General features: G+C 43.1%; 1 protein-coding gene across 11 annotated transcripts in view; it reads left to right on the top strand.

Annotated features, from left to right (window-relative positions):
• Nucleotides 1-27150, top strand: part of TFDP2 (transcription factor Dp-2) — a 178997-nt gene that overhangs the window by 131577 nt on the left and 20270 nt on the right. For 9 of the 11 annotated variants that reach the window (XM_045030682.1, XM_045030680.1, XM_045030685.1 and 6 more), the window contains 5 exons: nucleotides 4547-4668; nucleotides 14955-15002; nucleotides 19506-19668; nucleotides 21102-21248; nucleotides 26697-26765. In XM_045030682.1, coding sequence (XP_044886617.1) covers nucleotides 4547-4668; nucleotides 14955-15002; nucleotides 19506-19668; nucleotides 21102-21248; nucleotides 26697-26765 — 549 coding nt within the window. The remainder of the gene's footprint in view (nucleotides 1-4546; nucleotides 4669-14954; nucleotides 15003-19505; nucleotides 19669-21101; nucleotides 21249-26696; nucleotides 26766-27150) is intronic. The other 2 variants (XM_045030683.1, XM_045030684.1) reach the window with 2 other exon arrangements.

Raw genomic sequence — 27150 nt, 5'->3', positions numbered from 1 at the left:
CGATCTAAATAATGCACATTTTCATATCTCATTCATCAAAATCATCACAAGTATCTTTGATTCACAGTGGCTTGTCGCCACTATCCATACATGGTGCTCCCATTTGGCCTTTCCACAGCACCCAGAATTTTTACAAACTGTCTCTGTGGTAGCAGTCATCTGAGGAATCAGGGTATTTATGTTTACTCTTATTTGGACAACTGGCTACTGGAGGCCCTCTTGCATGAGGAGCTGTTAAACCATATCAGTTTCAAGGATAAATTCTTTTCAGACCTTGGCTCTTTCTTAATTGCCCAGAGAAAATCCTCTGCCCCTCATAAAGGATTCTCTTTGTAGGTACCATCCTGGACTCTGTGGAAATCAGAGCTTTTCTACCAGAGAACAGATTTATCAAGATTAGTTAGTACCGTTACAGATTGACAGTGTCCCACCCAGAAGGTTTAAAATTCTTCCCGGGTCTCACGGTGGCCACTACTTACAAGATCTATTTTGTAAAAAGCAACGAAGAGTCCTGTGGCACCTTATAAACTAACAGATGTATTGGAGATGTATTTTGCGCATCTAAGGATGAGACGTTTACAACACTGGAGGTCTCAGGTGTACAGGACAAGTCAGAACAACCTTCAGTCATTGATCACCATGCCTCAGAATGTCATAGTCTCCGTAGACTGGTCAATCGGGACAAATGTGCTCAGGGGTGCACAATTCAATCCTACAAGTCCATCCTGGACAGTGACTTCAGACACATCAACAACGGGTTAAGGAGGACATCTGAATCATTTGACAGTTCGAGGGCACTGGCTCCCTCAGGAGGGATCCCTGCATATCATTAAGACCTGTTCATCTGGTTCTCAAATCATTCCTCCCTTACCTGCAAGAGAGTGTTGTACAGGTGGTGACAGACAATACATCAGCAATGTATTACATCAACAAGCTGTGGTAGAGATCATCCTTGAATTGAGGGATTGCCGATGATGATGATATCAACAAGCAGGGGCGGTGCACTCTGCTCTTCTGTTCACAGAATCAGTAAGTCTATGGATTAATGTGTTGTCACGACATTTTATCCTGTGGCCCTGCACCTAGCAGGAGAAAACAATATCTTCATGAACTATTTTAGCAGAGACAGCTCCCAGATGCACAAATCACAGTAAGGGTCAATAGAATACGTTGCCTCTCTCTGTTCCAGAGCAAGCAGAGACTGACAATCCCTGTCAGATGCCTTCCTTTTACATTGGAGGAAGGGTTTGATGTGTGTGTTTCCTTTCTTCCCATCGATTTAAAAGATGGTAAGGAAGATATATCAGGACAGGGCAAGGATGATACTTATTGCCCCGACTTGGCCATATCAACAGTGGTCATTACCAGTCTCCTTCAGCTGTCCAGCAGAGTCTTCACATATCTTCCCCTGCCCTCAGCTCTCCTGTCCAAGCCAGGAGGACAGGATCTTTCATATGGACCCACAGTCTTCACCTGATGACATGAGTGATTGGACTTGAGCAGTCTGCTCTTGAGCAGTCATGTTCTTCATCTGTGCAGGATGTACTAATTAACTCACAAAAGCATTCTACTAGAATCTGTTACCATCTAAAGTGGTCCAGATTTCAAACTTGGATGAAGGGACAATCTGGCTTTCCTGTATCTGCTTCCATTTCTTGTGTTTTCGAATACCTAATATGCTTAAAGCATGAGGAGGAAGGGGCTCAGACACAGACCAACGGATACTACTAGCAAGAATCTTCAGCTTTCTGGCACATGTAGCACATGGACCCCCACAGTGGACTACAGATAGGGGGCATGCATTTTGTAGAACTCCAGTTACTAGAAGAGAAGAGAAGTAACCTTTCTTTTTTAAATACTTTCCCAGAGTTCTTAGTATAAGGATAAATGACTGACTTGGCAATTGAGCGGTAATAACATTCACTGATGTGGCAATTCAGAGTTCTTCTAGTCCCATACTGGGATGCTGCAAACTTGTAGAGAAGAGAGACCTCTTTGCTGTCCAGTGGCACCATTAGGTGGACAGATGAAACAATGCATTATGGAGAGAGCAGAATCTAGCTTCTCTCAGAAACAAGGTCTGCATGAATGGTGTAAGATCTTCAAGGGTGATAGTCGGAGAATAAAAAAGGATATAGATTCAGTGTACTGTCTCTGTAGATATTTTGGTTTAATAAAGAGATTTATTTAGCTTTAACTAATCTAAAGCAAAGGTGCAGAAGGAGAATTCCCTCTGTGGCAGAGTCTCAGAAATTGCCTTAATCACATAGTCCAGAGCTGTAGGACAGATGGCTGGAGGAATCTGGTAGGACAGAGAAGCTGGTGCCAGTCTTTCTTTGTTAATTTAGTTTCCTTTTCATTCCCTTCAGAGGATGATGTTCTTATTCTGAACTAATGAATATAATGGCTAAGATTCTGGGCATGCCGTAAATAGCTGTGGAGGAGACTTCACACCCAGTGTTTGATATTTTGGGTTAATTCTCCAGAAGCAGAATTTTTTGGATGGACTGTCAAAACCTTCTAAATCAGCTGAACCAATGTCTGGGGAAGCTGATTACCAGCTCCCCCCAAGAGGGTTAAGTTTTCCTGTGATCCATATGCATCCACCTGTGATTTCTCTGGTGCTGGAGACCCCAGTTCAATGCTCTGAGGGAGGTATAGTGCATTAAACTTCTTCTGATAGGGAGAGAAAGAGGATGGATGCATTAGGAAGAAAATATTTTTCATCTTCCACTTTTGGAATGAGAATCATGAAATATCAGGAAGTTATGGCATGATACTACCATCACCTATGAAATCAGTTATCATTGTTTATTAATAGTATTATGGATGACCAGAATAATTCTATTCAAAGTACTTTCTAATGTAAAAAAAAAAAAAAAAGATGGGATTCTCCATCCAATATTGGATCAGAGGAAACTGAATTTTTCCATAAAGTGGTTCCACTTCCACTTGCTGTCTCTAGAATCTGTAATTACGCAACAGGACTGGTTTGCAGCTGTTGATTTAAATGTTTATTTTCACATATCCATAAGACCACCTCACTGCAAATACCTCCATTTCATCATAGGAAAAGATAATTTTCAATACAAGTTCCGCCCCTTCTGCCTATCTCTGGCCCTAAGTGTTTTTTATTTTAAATGCCTGTTGGTGGTGGTTGCCCACCTACCAGCGACAGGGTATTTTCATTTCCCCTTATTTAGATGATTGGTTTATCAAAGTTCCATCAAAGAAAGCCCTCTCTATAGTCATGTCCCAGATCTGTATTCTTTTCAACAACTTAAGGCTCAGAATAAACTGGGAAAAATCATTACTAATACCCACTCAATGGATTCCTTTTACAGGCACCTTCTTGGACTTAACAGTGGCGACAGATGCTTAAAGAAAAAATCAGCCATAAACCTTCTACATCTATTTCCAGAACAAATTATATCTTTTTTTTGTGTGGTTAATGGGTCTCATGGCTTCAGCGACAAATGTAACTCCCTATGCTCATCTACAAATGAGGCATTTGCAATATTGGATACTGAAAAAATTCAGCCCGGCGTCAACAGTACGCATAGGCTTCTGATTTGTTCCAATTTGTATCCCTATTATGGTGGACCCATTACAACTTGTAAGCCTCATGAATACATAGCCCAACTAACCTAACAATTGTTTGTGTAGGCCTTTTTTTATTGCCTGAATAAGAGCCAACCAAATTAGCAGAATGACTGACTGAAATTGTTAATCCCATCTAAATCTAAGGTATGCAGTTTTGACTCACATGGGTCACTACAGGAAAAGTACAGATAAACTTATTGATTGATTAATATGAAATTAAGTTACTATTTTAGGCTACTTGGTTTGTCCTTGTCTACACTTAGTTCTGAGCACAGTTTAACTCCGATTCAGCTACAAGAGGTCTCTTTTAATGTAGACAACATTTTAAACAGAATTTTAAGGTATAGCTTTCATAATTTTATGAATATGATTATATAATTCATCTACAGTCCTGCAGAATTTTCTTGAGTTTGGAGATTAATCATAAAAGGGAGTTCTCATGATAAAACTGTTTGCCACCAAGGACATCAAGCGTTCCAGAGGGGGCAAGAGCCTAGGTTCCTTGGCCGATCCCTGCCTTCTGCAGTGATATCCAGCCTCCCTTTCCACCAGTTCCACTGATCCCCAAAATCAAGAGACAGCTGTGAGATATATATGGTATATAGCCTTTCACCTGTGACACATGCATTGCAAGCATGTGTTTATGAGAAAAAGTTCAGTTTCATACTCTTTACTTAAGAAACTCTCTCAATGATGTGATTAGATTGAAGGAAATTGCCAAAAGAGAGTGGAATTGGGTCTCACATTAAGACCTGGAATATAATATGTTGCAAGATAGTTTGAGGCCATATTTTTAAGTGATGCAGTTTCAGTGTTAAGTGCATGTGACTGCAGTTTACATAATGCTAAAATTGTTTTGCTTAAGACCATGATTCGTGTTGATTTATGTCCATTTACTTTTAAATTGTTTTATAGAACGTAATTTTGTTTCTAATTTTCATAGATCATAAGCACACCACAAAGACTGACCAATTCAGGGAGCGTTCTGATTGGGAGTCCATACACCCCAGCACCAGCAATGGTCACTCAGACGCACATAACAGAAGCCACTGGCTGGATTCCAGGGTAAGAATTTGTTTTGTTTAAAGAGAAGTGCTGGGCACTGGGGCAAACCTGTTTTGATTTTTCTTCTGTATACTCTTGCATGTGTATCTTGGCTCAAATATCCTAGTTCCTACACAGTTCAAAGGGTGTGTGCTGTTAAGCATATTTTGTACTTTTAATGTCTATAATACGTAAGCGTGTAACTACATGTACAGTGATTTCAGTCTGGGTTTATTTCACTACCTGATTTGTATATGGGTTTGTGGTGATGCTTATTCTCCAGTAGTAATGGAAAGAACTGAATGTATTTGCACAATTAAAACAAGTCCTTACTCTTCATAGATCTGTAGAAATTTACAGTATCCTTACTGTAAAGGATTATTGGTGTTTGCCAACAGTAGAAGGGTGGGTCAAACATGCCTTAACAGGCATTTTTTAAAAACAGGCCATAAAACTAGTGACGAACTCTAAATGTTGTTGATGGCTGTATTTTCATATTACTGATTCACAGTGTTGCAATCTATTGTTCTCACAGAGATCTCTGACTGAAGAGCAAGGTGCTTTGAGTTTTGAGCTTTAAAATCTTTCAGGACCCTTTTATTTTTTTTATTTCAGCATTCCTGCACCTTAAGATATCATGGACAGATTTAATACAATGCTTTTGAAGATAACTTTTTATTTTCAAGTAAGACTTTAAGGACAAGTATACCCAGTAGCCCAACATCAACATATCCTTCCCTGCAAATACTATTACTCATTTAAAATAGATGTATGTATCTTTTGAATGTGTGACAAAGTTCCTTCTCTACCTTGGTGGGTCCTGCTCTTACTGGCAGATTTGCTCACCTCAGTGATCTTCCCCTCCTCCAAACACCTTCTTTATCCTCACCACAGGACCTTCCTCCTGGTGTCTGATGACGCTTGTACTCCTTAGTCCTCCAGCAGCACACCCTCTCACTCTCAGCTCCTTGCGCCTCTTGCTCCCAGCTCCTCACACGCACACCACAAACTGAAGTGAGCTCTTTTTTAAACCCAGGTGCCCTGATTAGCCTGCCTTGATTGGCTGCAGGTGATCTAATCAGCCTGTCTGCCTTAATTGGTTCTAGCAGGTTCCTGATTACTCTAGTGCAGCCCCTGCTCTGGTCACTCAGGGAACAGAAAACTACTCGTCCAATGACCAGTATATTTGCCCTCTACCAGACTCCTGTATCCCACTGGTCTGGGTCTGTCACAAATGCTGTAAGTGCTGAGATACTATGGTGATGGATGACATTATAAAAACCTAGACAGACAGAAAAGGCACAGTCTGTGTAAGTGGCCAGACCCATGCTACATCAACTATTAATGTTGTTACTCTCTCAGTAATATTTTGCTGTTTCATCCAGGATTCTCAGATCGATTTTCAGACACTAATTAAGTAATCCTCGGTTCTTCTTCGAGTGATTGCTCATGTGTATTCCACGATAGGTGTGTGTGCTCGCCACATGCACCGGTGCCAGCTTTTCCCCTAGCAGTACCTGGAGGGGAGAGCCCCAGCGACCCCTGGAGTGGTGCCTCCATGGTGCGGTATAAGGGGCTCTGCGTGCTCCCCCCGCCCTCAGTTCCTTCTTGCTGCCAGTGAAGGTGCTTTGGAACTGCTCTGCTCCAGCTTTGCTGTAGCTCGTCCCCAAAACTGCCTGTTAGTTCAGTGTATGGTACCTATAGTTAGTTAATTGTTTAGTTAGTTTAGCTTAGTTAGAGTGCCTGTGCCAGGGCATGTCCTGCACCCCAGTTTTCAAGTCGTGCAACACTTGTAGGCGATCTGTGCCACTGCGTGATCCGCACACGGACTGTCTGCACTGTTTGGGGGAAACCCATCTCAGAGATTGCTGCAAGATTTGCAAGTAATTTAAGCCCCGGAAAGAGAGAGAAAGGGACATTAGGCTCCAGGCTATTCTGATGGAGTCGGCGCTGACCCCGGCTCTGGTACGCCACTCCGAGTCAGCACCAGGCACCACGGTGTCGGTGCGCGGCAACCCTTCAGCGCCATTGACCAGTCGGCACCACTGCCCATCCACAGGGCATGCCTAGGAAGGCTAGAAAGCGACCTTCTTCACCGCGGCACCAGAGTAAACCCAGGACAGAGGCTAGTCCCATGTCGGGCAGTCCTCGATCCACACCAGCCTCTAGGCCTCTGACTCACGTTGAGCAGAGTAGCCCGGCCCATTCGAAACAGGCCTCCCCGGATGTCCGGATGCCCTCCACACCGGAGGCTCTGCAGGCTGCTCGGGATGTTATGTCCATGCTGTTATGTCCATGCCAGTACCAGGAGCACCGCCGACGTCAGCCCCATGCTCCAGAGGCAAGCCACTGCTGGGATCTCCGCAGTCGCTCCCAGCTCGGTACCAGTCTCGGTTGAGGGAACGTTCCCAATGCCGTTCACCGCCCAGCAACCATTCAGGGCAAAGTCCACATGGATTGCCCTCAATGCCCACCAGACTGTCTGCTTGGGTTCTGTCCAACCGAGACTCTCGGCACTGCTCTGCCCTGCAGGAAGACTTCAGGGCTCACCAAGAACTCTTCAAAAGGGTGGTATCAACCCTCCACCTCCAAGCAGAGGAGATGGAGAAGCCCTCGGACTCCCTGTTTAATGTGCTGTCCTCCTCGGCACCGGGCAGGGTGGCCTTGCCTCTCCATGAAGGGGTGGCAAAAATTTCAAATGCCCTGTGGCAAACACCAGCCTCATTGGCCCCCATCTCTAAGAGAGCAGAATGCAAGTATTTTGTACCTGCCAAGGGACACAAGTACTTATACGCCCACGCTGCTCCTACCTCCCTGGTGGTTGAGTCTGTCAACCACAGGGAGCAGCAGGGCCAGTCAGCCCCTACACCAAAAAATAAAAATTCACGGACGCTGGACTCTTTTGGAAGGAAACTTTATTCGTGCTCAAGCTTCCAGTTATGGGTGGCGAACCACTAGGCTCTCCTGGGCTGGTATGAGCTCAATCTGTGAGGCTCCCTGCCCAAGTTGGAGGACTCCCTCCAGGAGCATGACAGGAAGGAGTTCAAAGCGCTGGTGGAGGACGGTGCAGCGGCTGCCAGGGCAACCCTGCAGGCAGCTTCGGATGCGGCGGACACGGCTGCGCAGTCCATGGCCTCTGTGGTGTCCATGAGAAGGGCATCGTGGCTCCTGTTCTCTGGGCTGTCCAGCGAGGCGCAGACCTCCCTACAGGACCTCCCATTTGACGGCAAAGCTCCGTTTGTGGAACAAACGGATACAAAGCTGCATGGCCTGAAAGACTCCTGCATGATTCTCCAGACTCTGGGTCTCTATGTTCCGGCTCCGGCTGAACCTAAGTTCAAGCTGCATAGACTCCCACTCAGGCCACCTACCCAAAATACGAGGGCGCTTATAAGAAGTTATAGGACTATAAGAGGCGCCCACAGAGGCAGTCTTGGCCTGCCTCCCAACCTGGGTCCTCCAAAGGCAGGCAGGGGAAAAAGCCGTTTTGACGGGATGCCCGGAGGTGCCCTGACAGTTCTCGTCAGGGATCCACCCTCAATAAAACTTCCCTTCTCCAATCGGTTGTGTGCGTTCCTCCCGGAGTGGTCACGGCTGACCTCAGACCGATGGGTCTTCAACACCATCTCCCGGGGCTACATCCTCCAGTTTACTTCCTCCCTGCCCAACCACCACCTGCCCCTGTCCCTCCAGGGGGACCTCTCGCAGGAGGTGGTGCACAGGAACTCCCCAGGTGGACCTGTTCACAACTTGGCAGAACCATCAATGTCCCTGGTTCTGCTCTGGGGGGACGGGCGCTGGGACAGGGTGCTATCTGCAATGCCTTCCTCCTGTCCTGGTGAGGCCAGTTTCTCTATGCCTTTCCCCCATTCCCGCTGATTGGCAAGGGCCTGGAAAAGATAGACAGACAAGGCCCATGTCCTTCTGATTGCCCCGACATGGCCCAGGCAGTATTGGTACAGGACCCTCACGGGCCTGGCGGTCGCCGTAGCCTTTGCCGTCCTGCTTGGACCTGCTCTCCCAGGACAGGGCCGCCGCCTCCACCCCAACCTAGCAGTACTCCACCTCATGGCGTGGCTGCTCAATGGTTAGGAAGGGAGGAAAGGACGTGCTCAGAAGGGGTTCAACACGTGATCGTAGAAAGCAGGTGGCCCTCCACGTGCTTAGTCTACTTGGCAAAGTGGTCTCAATTTTCCAAATGGGCAGACAAGCGGGGCATTTCCCCAGTGTCCGCACCGATCCATCTTATTCTGGACTACCTCCTCCACCTTAGAGCCCAGGACCTGGCGCCCTCGTCAGTCAAGGTGCACCTGGTGTCTATATTGGCCTTCCATCCGCCAGTGCAGGGCCACGCGGTATTCTCCCATGCTATGACTGGCCGGTTCCTTAAGGGGTTGGATTGTTTCTTCCAGTATGTTAGGCCCCCAGTCCCGCAGTGTGACCTAAACCTGGTGTTGGCCTGTCTTACAGGGCCCCCATTTGAGCCGTTAGCCATGTGCTCCTGGTCCCACCTCTGACCTCCAAGCCCCTGTATATGGTGTTTCATAAGGATAAGTCCAGCTCCGCCCATGCTCTGGGTTCCTCCCAAAGGTGGTCTCCGCCTATCACGTGGGTCAGGACATTTTTCTACCGGTCCTGTGCCCCAAGTCCCACACGTCCAGTGAGGAGCGCCATCTCCACATGCTGGATGTGAGACGGGCTCTGGCTTTCTATCTGGAGCAGACTAAGCTGTTCAGAAAGTCCTCTCAACTGTTCATGGCGTCGGCTGAGCGCATGAAAGGTCGGCCGATCTCCACTCAACACCTCTCCAACTGGATCATTTAGTGCATCCGTACCTGTTATGACCTGGTGGGAATCTCTCTACCACCAATTGTGAAGGCGCATTCGACTCGGGTGCAAGCCTCGTTGGCTTCCTTTTTTGGCCCACATCCCCATCCAGGACATTTGTAGGGCTGCCACGTGGTCTTTAGTTCACATGTTAACCTCGCACTATGCGATCGTCTCCCAAACCAGGGATGACGCCGGGTTTGGCAGGGCTGTACTCTGTCCTGAGAATTTGTGAACTCCTACCCACCTCCAACAGATACGGCTTGGAATCACCTACTGTGGAATACACATGAGCAATCACTCAAAGAAGAAAAGACAGTTACCTTTTCCGTAACTGGTGTTCTTCGAGATGTGTTGCTCATGTCTATTCCACATCCCACCCTCCTCCTCCTCTGTCGGAGTTGTCTGGCAAGAAGGAACTGAGGGTAGGGGGAACACGCAGCGCCCCTTATACTGCGCCATGGAGGCGCCACTCCAGGGGTTGCTGGGGCGCTCCCCTATGGGTACTGTTAGGGGAAAAACTTCTGGCACTGGTGCACGTGGTGAGCATGCACACCTATTGTGGAATAGACATGTGCAACACATCTCAAAGAACACCAGTTATGGAAAAGGTAAATGTCTTTTTTCTAACCAGTGATGTGTGTCTCAATAATATCTTCCCAGTTTTAAAGATGGGAAAATGGAGGTATGGAAAGTTTAAGTGACTTGTCAAAGGGTACCCAGTAAATCTGTGGCAGAAATGGGAATAGAATTTTTGTATCTATCCTGACTCTTGGTCCTATGTTTTAGCCACAAGTCCTGTTAAGCACTTTTTGCTCTGTGGCAGAAATGACAGTCTGAACAATTAACAAGTAAGCTGCATGACCAGTTGGCCAGGTTTTTTTATCTTCTGGAAGAGAAACTGGTTCTGAATTTTGAGGGAGTAAATCCAACATATGCCCATTGTTGAACTAAGGGTAAGTCAGTAGGTTGGCCCTCTTATGTTTTTTGTCTTTTTCTATTAGTTTGTATGCTACTGTGATATTTGGATTATATGATAGCAGGGTAATTAGAGTGCCTGGTAAATACAAATTGACATTCAGATTTCTGTCATACTAGTTGATATAGGAGACTCTTCTTTTCTACATCTAGTATTGAAGGACAGCCAGACTTTTGTGACTTGCAAAATTCTCTTGGTCTAAATGATTATTCCTAATCTGTTGATGTTCTGATTAAGGTTCTAAAGTTCTGTGTCTGAATCTTACACTAGGTGTGCATGTGCATCATGCATGCGAGATCAGGTTCTTTTGAATAACAGAGTGTCAGGACCGCACATGCACCCTGTGCCTCCTCATGCTCCCACACAAGGGATTAAAGGTAGAGTGGCTCTGACCCTCTCTCAGTTTCCTCTTATCACTCATGGCAGTGAGAAGGAACTTACCATCTGGCCAACACACTATTCTTCTTAGAGACTTTAAAACCATTTATGTCATCAAATTTGTAAAGAAATATTTATCTTGACAGAGAGAGGGAAAAAAAAAAGTTACCGGGGACCCTCCTATAAACCAGGGTGAGGCACTTCATGCTAATCACCACACCTTGTGGCAAACTCCAAATTTTAAGAGTTTAAACCCTGGCCTCCTGTGAGTGACTGATCACCAAGGATGGACACAGTCAATGCCTCTTCTGCCTAGAGGAATGCCATATCCCAGACAGGTGCTCTGTGTGCAAGTCCTTTTCATCCAGGGACACCCAGCTCAAGCTATATCTGCTAGAGCAATCGATGACGGTAACTTTGGACCCAGAAATGAAGATCACTATTAGAGCAAGGCCAAATGAGCCAGTATTGGCCAGAGCTCCCTTGAGTACAAATCATACCCCAGAATCAAGCACTGGAGAGAAGGTAAAGAGAGCACCACCATAACTGGCACCAGTGACTTCCACACTGATTACTTCAGCATCAGTGAAGTCTTCAACACTGAAAGCCTCGATAATGACAGTCTCACCATCAACTGCTCTGGCACCTGCACTGGTCTCTCTGACACAGGCATCAAAACTGGCAACCATGCCTGTATGTAAACAAAACAGAGACAGATGGAATCCAAATATAGCGTCAAATGTGAAGGTAGGTCTCAGAGGGAGGACACAAAACATCATTCCTTGAAGGATACAGCATCCGAGTCCTCAACCAGACCAGGAACAGCACAGGGAATGGGAGCCCCATAGCTGTCCATCTGGTGCACATGAAGTACATATGATTCACAGTGGGAACCAGTCATTACCAGTGTAAGATACTGCATTTCAGGCTCTCCGTGACACCAAGAGTTTTTACAAAGTGCCTAGAAGTACCAGTGACCCATCTCAAAAGGAAGGGCATTCCCATTTACCCTTACCTCAAAGATTGGCTGACTCAGGGCAGTTCCTAGAAGGAGATGGTGGCAAGCTTAGAATATGTCCTGTCCCTGTTCTCTGAGCTAAGGTGCCTACTACACAAAATTCTCTCTTAGCTCATCACGGATGATAATGTTCATAGGAGCCTTGACTCCTAGATCAGTGAAAGCATACCTTCCTGAAGACAAATTCCTGTTGATGCAATAGCTATCACTCAGAACAGGGGGTTCCACATCAGTGTTCTGGAGCTCAGACACATCAGGCTAGCCTGCCTGGCCTTCCTATCTGTTTTTCAGAATTCTGCAATGAATATCCGGACGGACAACACATGTTGCACTTCATCAACAAGCAAGGAGGTGCATACTTGTCTCCTCTCTGTCTGGAGTCCATCAAGCTCTGGACAGGGTGCCACCAACACAGGATAATCGTGATGGCCCTTCACTTATGGAAGTTAACTGTCACATGGCAGCCTTCCTGAGCAGGGATAGCTCAGTGGTTTGAGCATTGGCCTGCTAAACCCAGGGTTGTGAGTTCAATCCTTGAGGGGGCCACGTAGGGATCTGGGGCAAAATCAGTACTTGATCCTGCTAGTGAAGTTCAGGGGGCTGGACTCGATGACCCTTCGGGGTCCCTTCCAGTTCTAGGAGATGGGTATATCTCCATTATCTTAATCTCTCTATCTCTCTCTAATCTCTGTCCAATCACAAGCGGTCCTTGTAGAGATTAATCATAAAGGGAGGGAGAAGTTTCTCATGATAAAACTGTTTCCCACCAAGGACAACATCAGGCATTCCAGAGGGTGCAAGAGCCTAGACTCCTTGGCTGATGCCTGCCTTCTGCAGTGGTATCCAGCCCCCCTTTCCACCAGTTCCACTGATACCCAGACTGATTTCCAAAATTAAGAGACAGCTGTGATCATTCTCATAGCTTCATACTGGCCAAAGCAGTTTTGGCTGGCAAACCTGCTGCAGCTGTCCATTCAGCTTCTGATTCATCTCCCAGACTTCCTGGACCTCTTCTCACAGGAGCACAGTCAGATACTCCATTCTGATCTTAAGTCACTTCACCTGACAGGCTTGGATATTGGCTGGATAAAGACAGGGACTGCTCTAGAAAAGTCCAAAAGATCCTGATACAGATCGGGAAGATGTCCACCAGAGGGACTTGTTTGTCAAAATGGAAGAGTTTCTTAATTTGAGCATTCCAACTGTGTCTGGACCATATGCAGGCTTCAGTACTGCAGAGCCTCAACTAGTTGATGAATTTACAACACTCCAGCCTTACATTCAGCTCTATTAAAGTCCACTTTGCAGCAATCTCTATTTGCTATCCACCTGTACAGTCTTATTCAGTCATCTCTCACTTGATAATGTCAGTGTCTCAGGGCCTGGTCAGAGAACCTGTCTGCAACCTTAGTATTATCCTGTCAAGACTCATGGGGTCTCTCTTTGAGTCCCTTTCAGAATGCTGGTTGTCATCTCACTCTGAAGACAGTCTTCCTAGTTGCAATCACTTCAGCCAAGAGAGTGTGCAAGCTCCAAGGTGCTTGTGGCTGACCCTCCCTCCCCGATGTTTCATAGAGTAAGATTTTTAGCATCACCTTATCCATAAATACATCACCCAGCTAGTCTTAAAATTACATCTGAATCAAGCAATCTGCCAGTCTTCTTCCCAAAACTACATTCTTAACTGGAGAGGAAGTTACACACATTGAACGTTTCCAGAGCCTGCCTTACTATGTTGACAGAACCAAATAGTTCAGGCTGTTTCCCTATTTATTTCTGGCTGTTGCTGGCCACTCCGAAGTCCAGGCCATATCATCACAAGGGATATCTGGGTGGATAACAGCTGTATCTCACTGAGTTACCATTTGGCTGGTGTACCTCTCCCACTGAACATCAAAACTCATTCCACCAAGGCTCGGCAGTATCCTCTGCCTGCTTCAGGAATTTTCCAGTTTTCAAGATCTGCAAGGCAACAACATGGAGTAATCCACTCAGTCTTGACAAGCATTATGCATTGGACTTAGCTGCCAGAGCAGATGCCAAATTTTGGGGAGTGCTCCAATCCCTGACTGATGCAGCTACTACACATACCACCATCCAGCAGGGGTACCGCTTGCTAGTCATTTACAGTGTGATCCACGCTAGACATGTACTCAAAGAAGGGAGAGGGGTTACTTAGCCTGCAGTAACTATGGTTCTTCAAGTTAATGTGGTCCATGTGGGTCCCACTAACCACCCCCATCCCTACTTTCAGAGTCCTCTGCTACCATAGGGTTCAAATTGCGAGGAAAATGAGTCACAACAACCCCACCCTTTATGCCCAATCACAAGAAGGCACGTGGTTCATTCACAACCCCACTAGATTCTACTGTTAAATAAATCCATTTGCGCATGCATGCACACCTATAGTAGAATGTGCACTGATTGAGTATACATACAGTTAGTATAGGGTAAGTATCTGTTCTTTCTTAAATTGTAGGACCTTCTTATATTACAAAGATACAAGTTGGATGATATGTGAATACATTATCCATCGTGAAATCTTAATACTTAATAATTTTTTCGTCTTTTCATCTGTAGATCTCAAAGTTCTTTATAAACGGAACCATTATCATCCCCTTAAAATGAGAAAAACACAGAATTTAAGACTGGCACAGAATTTAAGACTGGGATTTTCAAAGGAGCCAAAGGGGCTTAGCGACTCATTCACTGAATTTCAGTGGGATTTGGTTGTCCAGCTCCCTTAGGCACATTGAATAATGCCAGCCCAAGTGACTCGCCTGAGGTCACGCAGCAAATCAGTGGCAAACCTGGGAATAGAACCTATGTTTCCTCACTCCCACTATGATATTCTGTTCTCTGCACCATGCTGCATCCAAAATTTTAACCATTTCTCATTTAAATTCTGTCAGGTGATATTTGCATTATTTTTTCTCTCATTATAGTTTGCATAGTACATTTAACTGTACTTAAAAATGAATGATTTTTTAAAATGCTCAAGTACAAGGCTGTTAATATTCCTATATACAAAATGTATATATTTTCTTGGTCCCTGCATAAAGGAAAGATGTTAAATTTGAAAAAAAAATGTTTCCCTCTCCCTAGGGACAGAAAACGAGCTCGGGAATTTATAGAATCAGATTTTTCAGAAAGGTGAGTATTGCTGAATGTGTGTTCTGTATGTATATTTGTAACCAGATTTACTTTCAGTTCCAACTTGAGAGGGAGAGATGTCTAGTTCCCACTTACAGTAGTTTTCCATTACTCTTATTCCTTAGCTAAACTACTTTAGTTAGACTAGTATGTCTGTAGTCATCAGAGACAAAAAAGCGAGCCATTAAAAATAAATGAAACACTTCCCAGAAGTGGGATGGTTCTGGTTTTCAATGTAACAAACACACAGGTGTTAAATTATGTTTCTTCCATATAGGTGCCCCACTCCAGCTGTATTCACGTCCTTGAACCTCAGATCAGAGATTTTAGGTAGCAGTGTCCGTTCAGCCTGCACATGCACTCTTCCCATTTTGTGCTCTGCCTCAGTGCAGGCGAGCCACCCTCAGTTCTTTCTCAAATGCCTTTCACCTGAGACAGAGCCTTAGCAGAGTCCGATTTCAGAGTTCATTATCTATATCTCACTTTTGTTTTGCAGTTAATAGTGTAGTTCCTAGAGTTTCCGTTAGTGTTAATACTCCCCTTTTTTTTTTCCTCTCTTTATTTTGTTGTTAGAATATCTAACTTCCTGACCTTAGTTAGTTCTTTTCTGTCTCTTCTCTCTTGAGAAGTGAACCTTGGAAAAGATATGCCCAGCTTCCCCATGTTGAAACGTTCTCTCTCCTGTCGAGAAGCCATTCCAGTCAGTGATGAACATTCCTGCTCCATTTGCTGCCTCAGAGAATCACATGTGCCTCAAAAGGGCACTTTTTGTGTGAAACTAAAATGAAGTTGTAGGAAGAACTGTGAACTAAAATTGAGATGCCTCACAATGGAAAGTTCACTCAGACCAACCTCTGACCCCAGCCTTGGGACCACTCCTGTACAGTGGTCTTCGACTAAGTCAATTTTACCAATGTCCTCAGCTCAACACTCTCCGGTGACTTCAAAGAGGAAATCTTCGTATTCCTCTCAAAGAAGCGGGCTACAAGTCCCCTGAGAAGAGAGAGAGAGAGATCCCAGACCAGGTCAACCACCTCAGTACCAATGGCTGGGTACCCACGAGGCTGCAGGCTCCTCAGGTACTGGTACCACCAATAAGTCTAAAGATTCTAAGGGCATAGACTCGGGAAGATCAGTACCATCAGGGGAAAGGAGTGGTAGAGAGCAATATAGCTCCTCCAAAGCAGCACCACAAAGTCCTCTTGTGCCTCAGTACCAAGTACTTCGGCTCCACAGAAGACCAAAACAACACCTACTGGCCATTCACTGGAATGCAGAAGACTCCTGGTACTGTCGTCTCCATCTACATCAGCGTCTACTGCTCATCTTACCTCAGTGGTACCCACCGCTACTGCAGGAATTTCATTTCTCTGAAGACTTACTAATCTCAGAGACGCCTCTACTAGGCACTGACATGATCTCGATACTGGCCATATCTCGGTCCCCTAACTTATGTACGGTACTGAGGCAGTCTCCCCCAGCATCCATGACTGTTTCACCTCTGTCAAGCAACAATGAAAAGGATGATGAGGATTTTTATTCAGTGTCTGTGGAAGGCTCCCCGTTACAATATCAAGAAGCCAGCCACCCAGAAATTGCTACAACCACAGTTTACTGCCATGGGAGGCACGGCTTACCCAGTTGGTATGGACACCCTTGGGTGTCCCCACCCATGCACTTAGCACCACCTCAGTGGCCCTACTGGGACCCATGGGCCAGCCTATAAACACCAAGTCTCAAGGGCATCTTATGTCACCCAAAGGGATAGACAATCTCCTTCAGCTTCTCTATCCAGACCTCCTGATCTTCAAGAGAAGATGTTTGAAGAACAGGAAGTGAGACTAATAAGGAGGTTACTCCTGTGATGAACATCTCTTTGTCTTCTCCTGATGCCTTCCCCACCAACTCTGGCAGATGACTTCAGATAGCTTCAAGATCTCATTAAGAGAGTAGCAAACTTAGTACAAATTTCGCCCGAAGAATCCTACATACTTCATCAGCTCACATTGTGCTCCCTGTCAACGGGGCCTTGCTCAACCCAGTGAAAACTATATGGCAGACACCAGCCAAAATACCTCCCACATACAAAAGAGCAGACAAAATATTGTGTTCCCTCTAAAGACACAGACTTCTTGTTTTCTCGCCCATACCTGAATTCCCTCGTCAATGCTGTAAATGAACATGGCAGACAGCACCACGCTAAATCGGCACCTGATGACAAGGACTGGAAATGACTGGATTTATTTGGAAGGAAATCATATTAATCAGTGACCCCACAATTTAGGATTGTTAATTACCAAGCCTTTATGGCAAAATACAATCATGTCAACTACTCTAAATTAAATGGCTTCATCGAACATCTCCCAACTGATCAAAGAGAACAGTTTTAGGCAATAATTTCTGAGGGTCAGCTCCTTGCAAGGACATAGTTGCAGGCCTCTCTGGACGTTGCTGGTACAGCTGCTCACTCCATCTCAACCGCAGTGGTCATGCAGAAAGCTTCATGGTTTCACCTTTCCGGCTTTCCAAAGAGGTACAATCCACTGTGGAAGACTTTTCCATTTGAAGGATCCAAGTTATTTGGAGAAAGAACAGAAGAATCCCACCACACATTAAAAGACTCCAGAGTCACGTTGCGTTCCTGGGGAATTTACACACCTACCAAAAAAAAAGGAGATCTGTTAAGTCACAGTTGGCACAGAGATCCCATCTGGCTGAGTTCCCTCCTCCCCAGAAGCATTATGAACCCCAATGGAAAAGACAACAACGATAAAATCGAAGATCACTACCCAGAATCTTCAGCATCACAACTATCTACATCTAAAACTGTACTGGCCCTGTGTTTCCTCATAAAGCATAAATTGCCCTCTATGCTCAGCCATTCTTCTTTGGTATAATCCCATCCCCCTTCACATCTTGCTCTCAAGTGATGCAATCACCATGAATCTGTCTGCATCCTGCAAAGATATGCCTGGGAGGAAAAAATGCCCCTTGTGCAATCCATCACAAACAAGAGAACAGCTAGAAACTGGCCCATAATATAAAACAAAAATGCTGTTTACCCTGTTAAACAACAACGTTTTTCCCATTTAAAAAATTAATATGATATCATTGGGAATTTTGCAGGAGTGCAGGATCAGACCCAACAATTGCATTATATCACAGGTCTGAAGAGCTCTAAAAATTTAATTGTTTTTAACATTGGTTTTCATTTAGTCCTATACAGGAAGTATGCCCTTCCTCAGATACCCTGCATGTTTGATCAAAAGAAAAAGAAACTGTTGTACCACTTGGAAACTTTACTTATTTCTTTACGTAGATAATCCTTTCAATAAATACAAGGCATGGAGTTTCCGTTACAGTTAGACCAGTAAAAGCTAAGTCTGCCAATAAAATCTTCTTGTTTATAACTAATATTTTACTGATGTTAATTTAGAAGGAATTTGTAGACAAATTATTTTGCACTAGAGCAAGCTTCCTTCTTTGGTTGCTGCTCCTACTATTCTAGTAGTTTTGATGTTATTGGGGGCGGGAGGTTGTGTTCACTTTTTGCAAAAATTCATATTAAAACTGTTTCCTAATAGAGCCATGTCTTTTGAAATCACATTCTGTGGGACCAGTCAGATCTATCTTGTATACTGCACACAGGGCCTTAACGAACATTCATTGAAGTAAATGAAAAATCTTCTATTAACTTATTTGGATGCTAGACTGGGCCCATAACTTGCTTATTCTTGGTGACATTTTACTGCCTGCCTCCATTTACTTGTTTAGCTACTCTGGCAAGAAATTTGTAACTAATTTTTGTTGATAGCTGAATGCTTTAGTCAGGCACTTAGCAACTGCTGAAGATTGGTTTACCTCTGACTTAGCTCAGTCAAATGTGAAACTTAATGTGAAGATTTAAAATGGAAAATCTATATACTGTGTCAGAAATCAGTACTCTTAACTAATACTTCCTCACTGTCAAGTGTTTATTAGTAGTATTAGACATTGCCTTTGGAGAACAAGACACTATCCCATGTAAATATAATAAAGGCTGTAGCAGAAAGGGCTTCTCAATGGTAAAAGTGGGGCTAGGCCTAGACAGTGGCCCTATGCTCAACACACACACAAGATGACCATTTCACAACTTTTGGTGGGCTTATTTGGTGCTCATTGTCCACATGATAATGTGGGATTGGGCCTGAAGAGGTTTAATATATGTTGTTCAGTTCATATTTGAGCCTAATTCTGTGTTTCCTGTACACCCAGAATTCCTGTTAATTTCAGTGCTACTTTGAAGGTTATCACATCCCTCTTTACATCATCATTTATCTTTTCACAGTTCAAAATTATAAAAATGCCTTTCCTGACTATTGTGACCTTCATAAAAATGTGATACCTAATGTCAGACACTAGCCATCTCACTGTGCAAAGCCTGTTAACAAGCCTGACGTTTTGCGTCCTAACCAGAAGAACTTACAAAAAGTCATCTCAAAACAACTTATTTTCCTCCCATAGTAAAAGAAGCAAAAAAGGAGATAAAAATGGAAAGGGTCTGAGGCATTTTTCAATGAAAGTATGTGAAAAAGTCCAGCGTAAAGGAACAACGTCCTACAATGAAGTAGCTGATGAACTGGTATCAGAATTCACAAATTCTAATAGCCACTTGGCTACAGATTCGGTAAGTAGATGTGATGTTAATTTTTTTACTTTACAGCTATGCTGTCATATCCTGTTACAGTTCTCTTAGAATTCTATGCTTGTTTCTGCCTTGACTTGTCACGTTCCACTGTGTCTTTCAAACAAATGTGTCTTGGGGCTATAGATCTAGGCCTAGATCATTTCCAAAAATATCAACATGCAGTATATAAAATAGGTTCCATTTTAAATATAGAATTAATACCACTGAATACCCTTTAAATACAACAAAATACAGAGAGACCAGGCTGTCTTAAAATTGCAATTTAAAAATATTCTACTCACACTCCAGCCCAAGTAACTGAGAGTCTGAGGTGCTTCAGTATCCCTGAAATGGAGGACACCTGTCTCAAATGCGCAATTTGTAATAACTAGGCCAACCGTAGTCTTAATTATATGTACACAAACTGCACAAGTTATTACATCAGATTAATCATTTTTGTCATGATGGAAACACAATTGAAAAATCAATTTCTGTAGAAATAATTGTGCTATAGGATATAATCATATTTTGATTGAGGTTGTTATTAATATATAGGAGTTTAAGCAATTCAGGCAGTAAATTAATTGCCAGGATAAAAACATAATTAGGGATTATTTTATTTTCTGGTTAACTTGGGTCATGTTATCAGAGAATAATAATTAGTTTGGCAGGGCTAAAGGAGGTCCTTGGTGAGGGTTTGGAATATTAATTTTAGCCTATACATATGAAGAAGAGAGAAAAGCAACCTAAGCTAAACAAAAATATTGTGCATTCTCTTAACTCAGCAGTTTGACAGTCCAAATGGTAAAAAACACTCTTCTCTATTAACACATTGTGATACATATTTAAAAATTGGTTTCATTACAACTGATTTCTTAAAGGCAGTTATTTGTTTTAAAAACGTGTATAGCTGTAATTGTAAGGATACTCATCCAGCTACTAGTTTGAAATCTTTTGCAATGCTGATACATTCCCCTTTTGTATCAAAAGTACTCTACTTTATGCACTTATGACGCTTTGAGAACGATCTGCTTCTGTTTTAAGTGATTTTTTTTTTAAATGATGTATTCTATTATATTGGCTCAAGCATGTGAGGGGGACAAAATTAAGCCTAACAATATTTTTTTAATATGCAACATCAAGAAGCAGACAGTGTATATTCTATTGTATTCGCTGTTTCGGAGTGATCTCCCAGCTTTCATTCAAACCCCTTACTTAGTGTTTTATTCAACGCAATAGCATAAATTAAAGCATATGTTTTAGTGCCATATTGACTTCAACTGCCATTTTCTTTTATTCATATATTGTCTTCACGTCACTTGCAAACCTATACAGGGAAATTTCAAGCGTCATCTTAACGTTTAGCTTTTGCAGTGCTCTTGGCCTAATTAATACTGCAGTGTGGGTTTTTTTTTGTTTGTTTGTTTTTTTAGCAGGCTTATGATCAGAAGAATATTAGGCGGAGAGTTTATGATGCCCTCAATGTGCTGATGGCAATGAACATCATTTCAAAAGAGAAAAAGGAAATCAAATGGATTGGCCTTCCTACAAACTCAGCTCAAGAATGTCAAAACCTAGAGGTAAGTGGAGGGGAGGGGAAATCCCTTCAGTTGCAGATGACGTCCTGTGGTAATGGAGAAGTGTCACTTTGGAAAGAGTGTGTCTTATATTTGCATAATAAATGTTTAAAAATATGAACTTTAAAAAAAAATCTAATTGCTTTTTATCATTGCTTATTAGGTAAATAAAACCAACATTTGATATTTAAATCCTCACTGAAATGTTTTGGTGTATATTCTAAGTATAACTACAATATGCTTTATACCAATCTAAAAATCCTGTTTGCCTGACAAAAATAAATATAAATGAAGTCATGCAGGGTGTAAAAGGGCATTCACCCCTTGAGTGTCTCCAAGCAGCAGGTGCAGTATTGCAATCCTGTTTCTGGTACCCCCTGTAGGACATCTGTCTACCTCTGCCAGTCTTCTGTGGCTTGGTCTTCTCTCTGTGTCACAGTCAAAAAATAACCCTTTCCGGGATAGCAAATAAGCAGTGTATCTGCCCTCACAAGGGTCTTCAGCTCTGGCTCTTGGACATTTATATTCAGCCCTTCACTTGGGCTTCCAAACAAGCCCTCTCCCCTTCTTTCGTCTTAAGTTACGCTTGTCCTCCCTTTCTCAGAGTTTACACCACTTTGCCGGTGGGGGAACCAGGGCTCATGCATTACTCTGGGTTCCAGGCAGGCACCCCTGTGAACAGCAACCACTGTAGTGCTCAATTTTTTGCTGCTACTTCCTGGGGCTTCCTTCCACCTGGCCCGTCTTGTCTTAACCCTTAGCTCAAGTCCCTCTCTCCCCGCAAACCCAGATATGTAAATGTGGCAGAGATAAACCCTGGATAATCCACAGGCTTCTTTGGGCAGAGAGGAATACCCATCCCTGCTCCTCTGGGCCCAGCCAGAGGCCGCCCTGCTAGGGCACTACAGATCCTTTTATCTGAGCCTGCTGGGCTCAGATTACTGTTGCTAGTCCTCCTAGCTCTTGGAGGGTCAGGTCTCTCTAGTCTCCAAGATGGCTGTTCCAGAGAGGATTTTCTAGGCAGGCCTAGAGGACTCAGTGTCACTGCTCCATTGCTCCTACATCATTGCTTCCTGGCACGGAGTGTAGTAGGACTTTGGGGCCTCCTGTAGGGAGCTGCAAAGGCCAGATACACCCATCATACAGGGCATTAGGATCTAGATTAATAGCAGTCTGAATCAATCTTAAGTGTAATGCGGGCAATTTGTATCAATGCTTTGGTTACTGATCCCAGAGAAATGGCATTGTTTGAAAGCAGTGCTCAGATATCTTCCACGGATCAGTGAGGAGATGCTCACTGCAGCTGGAGCTAAGAAAAAAAGTGAAGCTACAATTTGAGACTTCAAAGACATGTTTGTCAAGAGTAAAACGAAAGGCTGAATGGGTTTCACATTGGAACTTCATCAAGTCATTCTGTAAGAAAGATACAGAATCCTGGAAGTAGACTCAGGCAGGTAATTGAGAACAGGCTTCCACCAGGCACAATTTCCACATCTTCTATTCAACTTGCAGTGTTTGCAGGGAAAGGTGGCATCAGCTTTCCTAGCTAAGAAGTATAATGACAGCATAAGCCAGAGTCTGAAGGATCAGTTATATCAATGGGAAGATCATTTCACGATGCTCCTCAATTGTCTGCTGCCTGCTGTCCTCTTCCATTTGAAGATGAGCAGGAAGTTCCAGTAGAGCTTCCAGTAGAGCTACCTTTCTTCATCCAAGAAGAGATTCAAATCACAGTCCACAAGTTGAAGTCTGAGAACGCACCAGGGGTTTGTAACATCACTGCATAGGCTCTTCCAGGTCATCTGGAACTCTAATATCACACCTGATGAATGGAAGAAGGGTGTTGTTCTGCTTTGTTCAAAAAGGGCAATGAAGCTGAATGTAGCAACTAAAGAAATATTAAGCTGTTGTTGGTCTCAGGGAAAGTCTTTGCTTCTGTATTAATATCTCAAATCAATGATGCATTTCATGGCATAGGCTGGGATACTGAGTGTGGGTTTAGGTCTGGTCATTCCATTGTTGACCAGATATTTAACTTTAGACAGCCTTTTGAGAAAATGGCTGAATATGATAAACTGTGTACAGCACTTTGCATAGACTTCCATCAGGCCATTTGCTCAGTGATTTGAGCAAGTTTGTGGGACCTGATGAGGCAACTAAACATCTCTAGGAAGACCGGTCATTAGAAGAAGAACTCTATAATGGAATAGGAGCTGTGTTCAAGTCAATGGCAGGTACGCAACATGGTTTCCTATCTCTACAGGAGTTCAGCAAGGCTGAGTTCTGTCATAATCCATTGTTCAATGTTGGCATTGATTGTTTGATGAATAAAGCTTGAGGAGGCAGCTGTTGTTGGTGTTGAGCTGAACATTATTCTATTTTGAGATCTCAAACATGGTGGTGACATTCACTTGTTGGCTTAGTTTGGTGAATCACTGCAGCTCACAGCCAGTCTGGTTGAGTCAGAAGCAGTGTGCACTGGTCTGGTTATTAATCCAGATAAAACTAAGTGCCTGACCATTGCCATCAAGCAGCCTCCAGCACCAGATTACAACCAACACAGTATTAACCTGTTCAAATAGGATATCAGGTGTCAAATATTTGGGCAACATCATAGACCGTGCTGAAGGATGGTCAAAAGATGTGGATGCTTAAATAAACAGCAGCATCTGCTATCATGTTTTGGGCCCTTCTGTGGCCTCTGGGGACATCATGACTTGAAGCATGCTACGAAGCTGCAAATCTATAGAATCATGCTTATCCCAACCCTGTTGTACAGAAGTGAAACATGGGGGCTGAAGAACTGAGTTGACATTTTTTATTCTTGTCATCTCCGTCAGCTGCTCCATATCAAGTGTCAGGACAAGATCAAAAATTAGAATATTCAAAGCCAAACCCAGCAACCATCTCCACCATTGATTCAATTTCAGCAGCTTTCTTGGTATGGACATATTATTACAAGGCAAGATCAAGAAATTCCAAAGTCTATGTACCAAGGAATGCCACTACACAGCGGGTGATCATGTGGGTGCCATAAACTTTGGTGGCCCAATAAGATTGCCAGTAGCCATAAACTGAACATATCGCTAAAACAATTCAAGCAATTTGCCAGAACTCAAGCTAGCTGGCGCTTGATTTGCAAAGGAGGCCAAGTCCCTTTGGTATTTGCCACAATGGGGGTGATATGTTTAGAAAAAGAATTTACTGAGGAGTAAGTTTATCTAGCTATTGATATGGATGATAGAAAACCTCTTTAAAAGGAATATCATACAGGGATGCTGAACAATATTTGCTTATCAGGAAAAGTCAGAAATATTTTTAAAATTGCCTGTTGAATCTTTTTGTGTGGCATTTTCAGAAGGGAGAAAACTCTCATTTTGTTGCAAAGATGCCAGACTTTCTCTGTGAAAATGTCATTTGCTCTGTGGACAATAGTCATGTATCTTGCACAAGACAAATATCACAATGTTTGCACCAAAATGTTGCACTGACTAGCAGAAAATACAAAGTATCAATCTCTATCAAATTTGTGAATTTTTGCAATTACTTGAATAAGTATCTGGTTTTGTACACCTAGTGAAAAACAAGTGCAGTTATTTTGTGCAGTTCTATTCATATAATACCTTTTAGGACATTGAAATGGGCAATGGGAGAAAAGAAAAAGAAAAACATTTACTGTTTTAATCATTGTGTCAAACAGTAGGCTGACAGGTATGATAAACCCAGGGGAAATGGCTACACCTGATCATTTTAAAGTAAATTTTACCATAATAGTCTGTTGTGAATATTGTTTAAACGTCTTTGGTTTTAATTCAAATCTTTTAAACTCAGTTTGTGTGAATGATTAAGTGAATTCTTTGCTGTGAATCATATTGCTATGAAATAATAAACTTTGATGTGATCTCACATTTTGTTGTCTGCAGTGTGAGAACTCAATCAAATTAACCTTATGTCCTTTTTCTATCTATGACTTTAGTTACACAAGCCTCTGAGCACAGTGAAAACCAAGCATTTCCTTAAAATGTTGCTTTCAGTGTCATTTAACAGAAAAGAAATAAAGCTATGTTTTCACGTGCTGAAATCAACAGATTTACCAACTTGTAAATTCCCTCCATTCAAGAAAACAAAAGTGTATTTTAAAGTTAGTTTAAATACATAAACAAAAGTGTAGTTCTGTGTAAAGGTTACCTTAAAGAGAAAACACAGAAAAAATCAGTGTGTAGAGAAGAGGATAAATTATTAGACCTTTTAAAATTTATTGACTTTGATAGTCAAGGAAAGCTAGGCCCTGCACTCAACTCTGCAGAAAGCATATTAGTCACAGGTTATTATATTAGAAGGCATTGTAAATAAAATTGTTTCTGTTTGCAGTGGAGTTAAACTTTATAATTTTATGGTTTGGAGCTACGCAATTTGAATGGAGAGGTAATTAAAATAGGGTTTAGTGTAATTGGGAGCCAAGATACATTAGTGTTTACAGCAGCAGGAACAGTAAAATCTAGAGCATTAAAAATACACATAGAGGCCAGTACTGTAGTTTCATTAGACTGTCCACCTCTTTGGATTTCCTCAGGACTCTCCTTGATTTAAAGTATAGATTCTGGTGTTCTGGCAGCATGGGTAGAGGTCCTGAAGTACCACTGTCCTGAATACTGTTGAAAATGGTTTTATTTATTCCATTTGTGTCAGCATGGCTGCCGGAAGAAACTAGTAGCATGGTAGCTGCTTTCCCGTAACCTCTTCTTGTGACTGGTTACTGAATTCTTGTTAGTCTATCCAGGTTTCGAGTTAGTAGTCGAAAAGGATGGTCACTCTTGGCCTAGTGATGATACACTAAAATGCTATCCTAGATGGTCCTGAGCCCAGTCCTGATAGTTGTCTTTCAGTCCTGAGTAAACAGGGACTGAGAGAACTGTTGATGGGGATGCTTTTAATCACAAATGAGTGGGAATAAGAAAGCAAATGTTTTTTTGTGGTACTATGATGGCTCCATTTTGGTGGGATGCAGTATTTCCTATCCAGGGCTGGAGAAAGTTCCTATGACATATATCCAACAGGGAAAAATAAGGGAGAGGAAATGCTACAACTAAGGTGGGGTAGTATTGGTTTTTTAATGAAGGGAAAGTGATATAAAAGCAGAGGTTGAGGTTACAGTAAAAAATTAAGTTTTGTAAATCCAGGTTCCTGGAGATGCCCCATTATGTGATTAGTCCATAAGAGAAAGGAGAATGCTACAAGGCGGCGAGGTGGAGCTGGGAAGGATTTTCAGCTTATGTACCAGGCCCTGTAGCCCACCTCCCTCAAACAAATATAGTGTGAATTTCTATAAGGGTATAAGAATTTCACTTCCTTTATTGCAAAAATCTTTTTTATTTTAGACAGAGAAAAAGACCAGGCAATTTATGTATTTACAAACTTGTATCTTAGTGTGTCTAAATTTATGTTCTAAAGATAGAGAAACAGAGACGACTAGAACGAATAAAGCAGAAGAGAGCCCAGCTGCAAGAGCTACTATTGCAGGTAAATTTAATTTTTATTTATACAGCCACTAACAAAAAACTATTAAGGTTCAGAGTATTTTTTTCTCCACTATATAAATGTTTTTAGATTAATTTAGTGCCCATGAAAGTGATATTGCAGTGTACCTGAATCCTGACCTAAAATACCCCTGCCATCCTAGCATGGGGCTTCTTGGATAGATGCAGCCTCCTGGCGCACAACTGTCATTATCTGTCAATATCTTCCACCCTATGTCATTATTACACTTTGCAAACATTCCACTTATGCTGTTTTGCCACCGACTCCAGTGGGAACAGGAGCAGGACCACGCCGCCCTCCACCACACACTTGGTCCCTCTGACAAGTTACCATTGAAAAATGCAATTTTCAACACACACTTGCATGG

The sequence above is a fragment of the Mauremys mutica genome, chromosome 9 (assembly GCF_020497125.1).
Source record: "Mauremys mutica isolate MM-2020 ecotype Southern chromosome 9, ASM2049712v1, whole genome shotgun sequence".
Taxonomy (NCBI): Eukaryota; Metazoa; Chordata; order Testudines; family Geoemydidae; genus Mauremys; species Mauremys mutica.
This window is presented reverse-complemented; position numbering and strand designations above follow the sequence as displayed.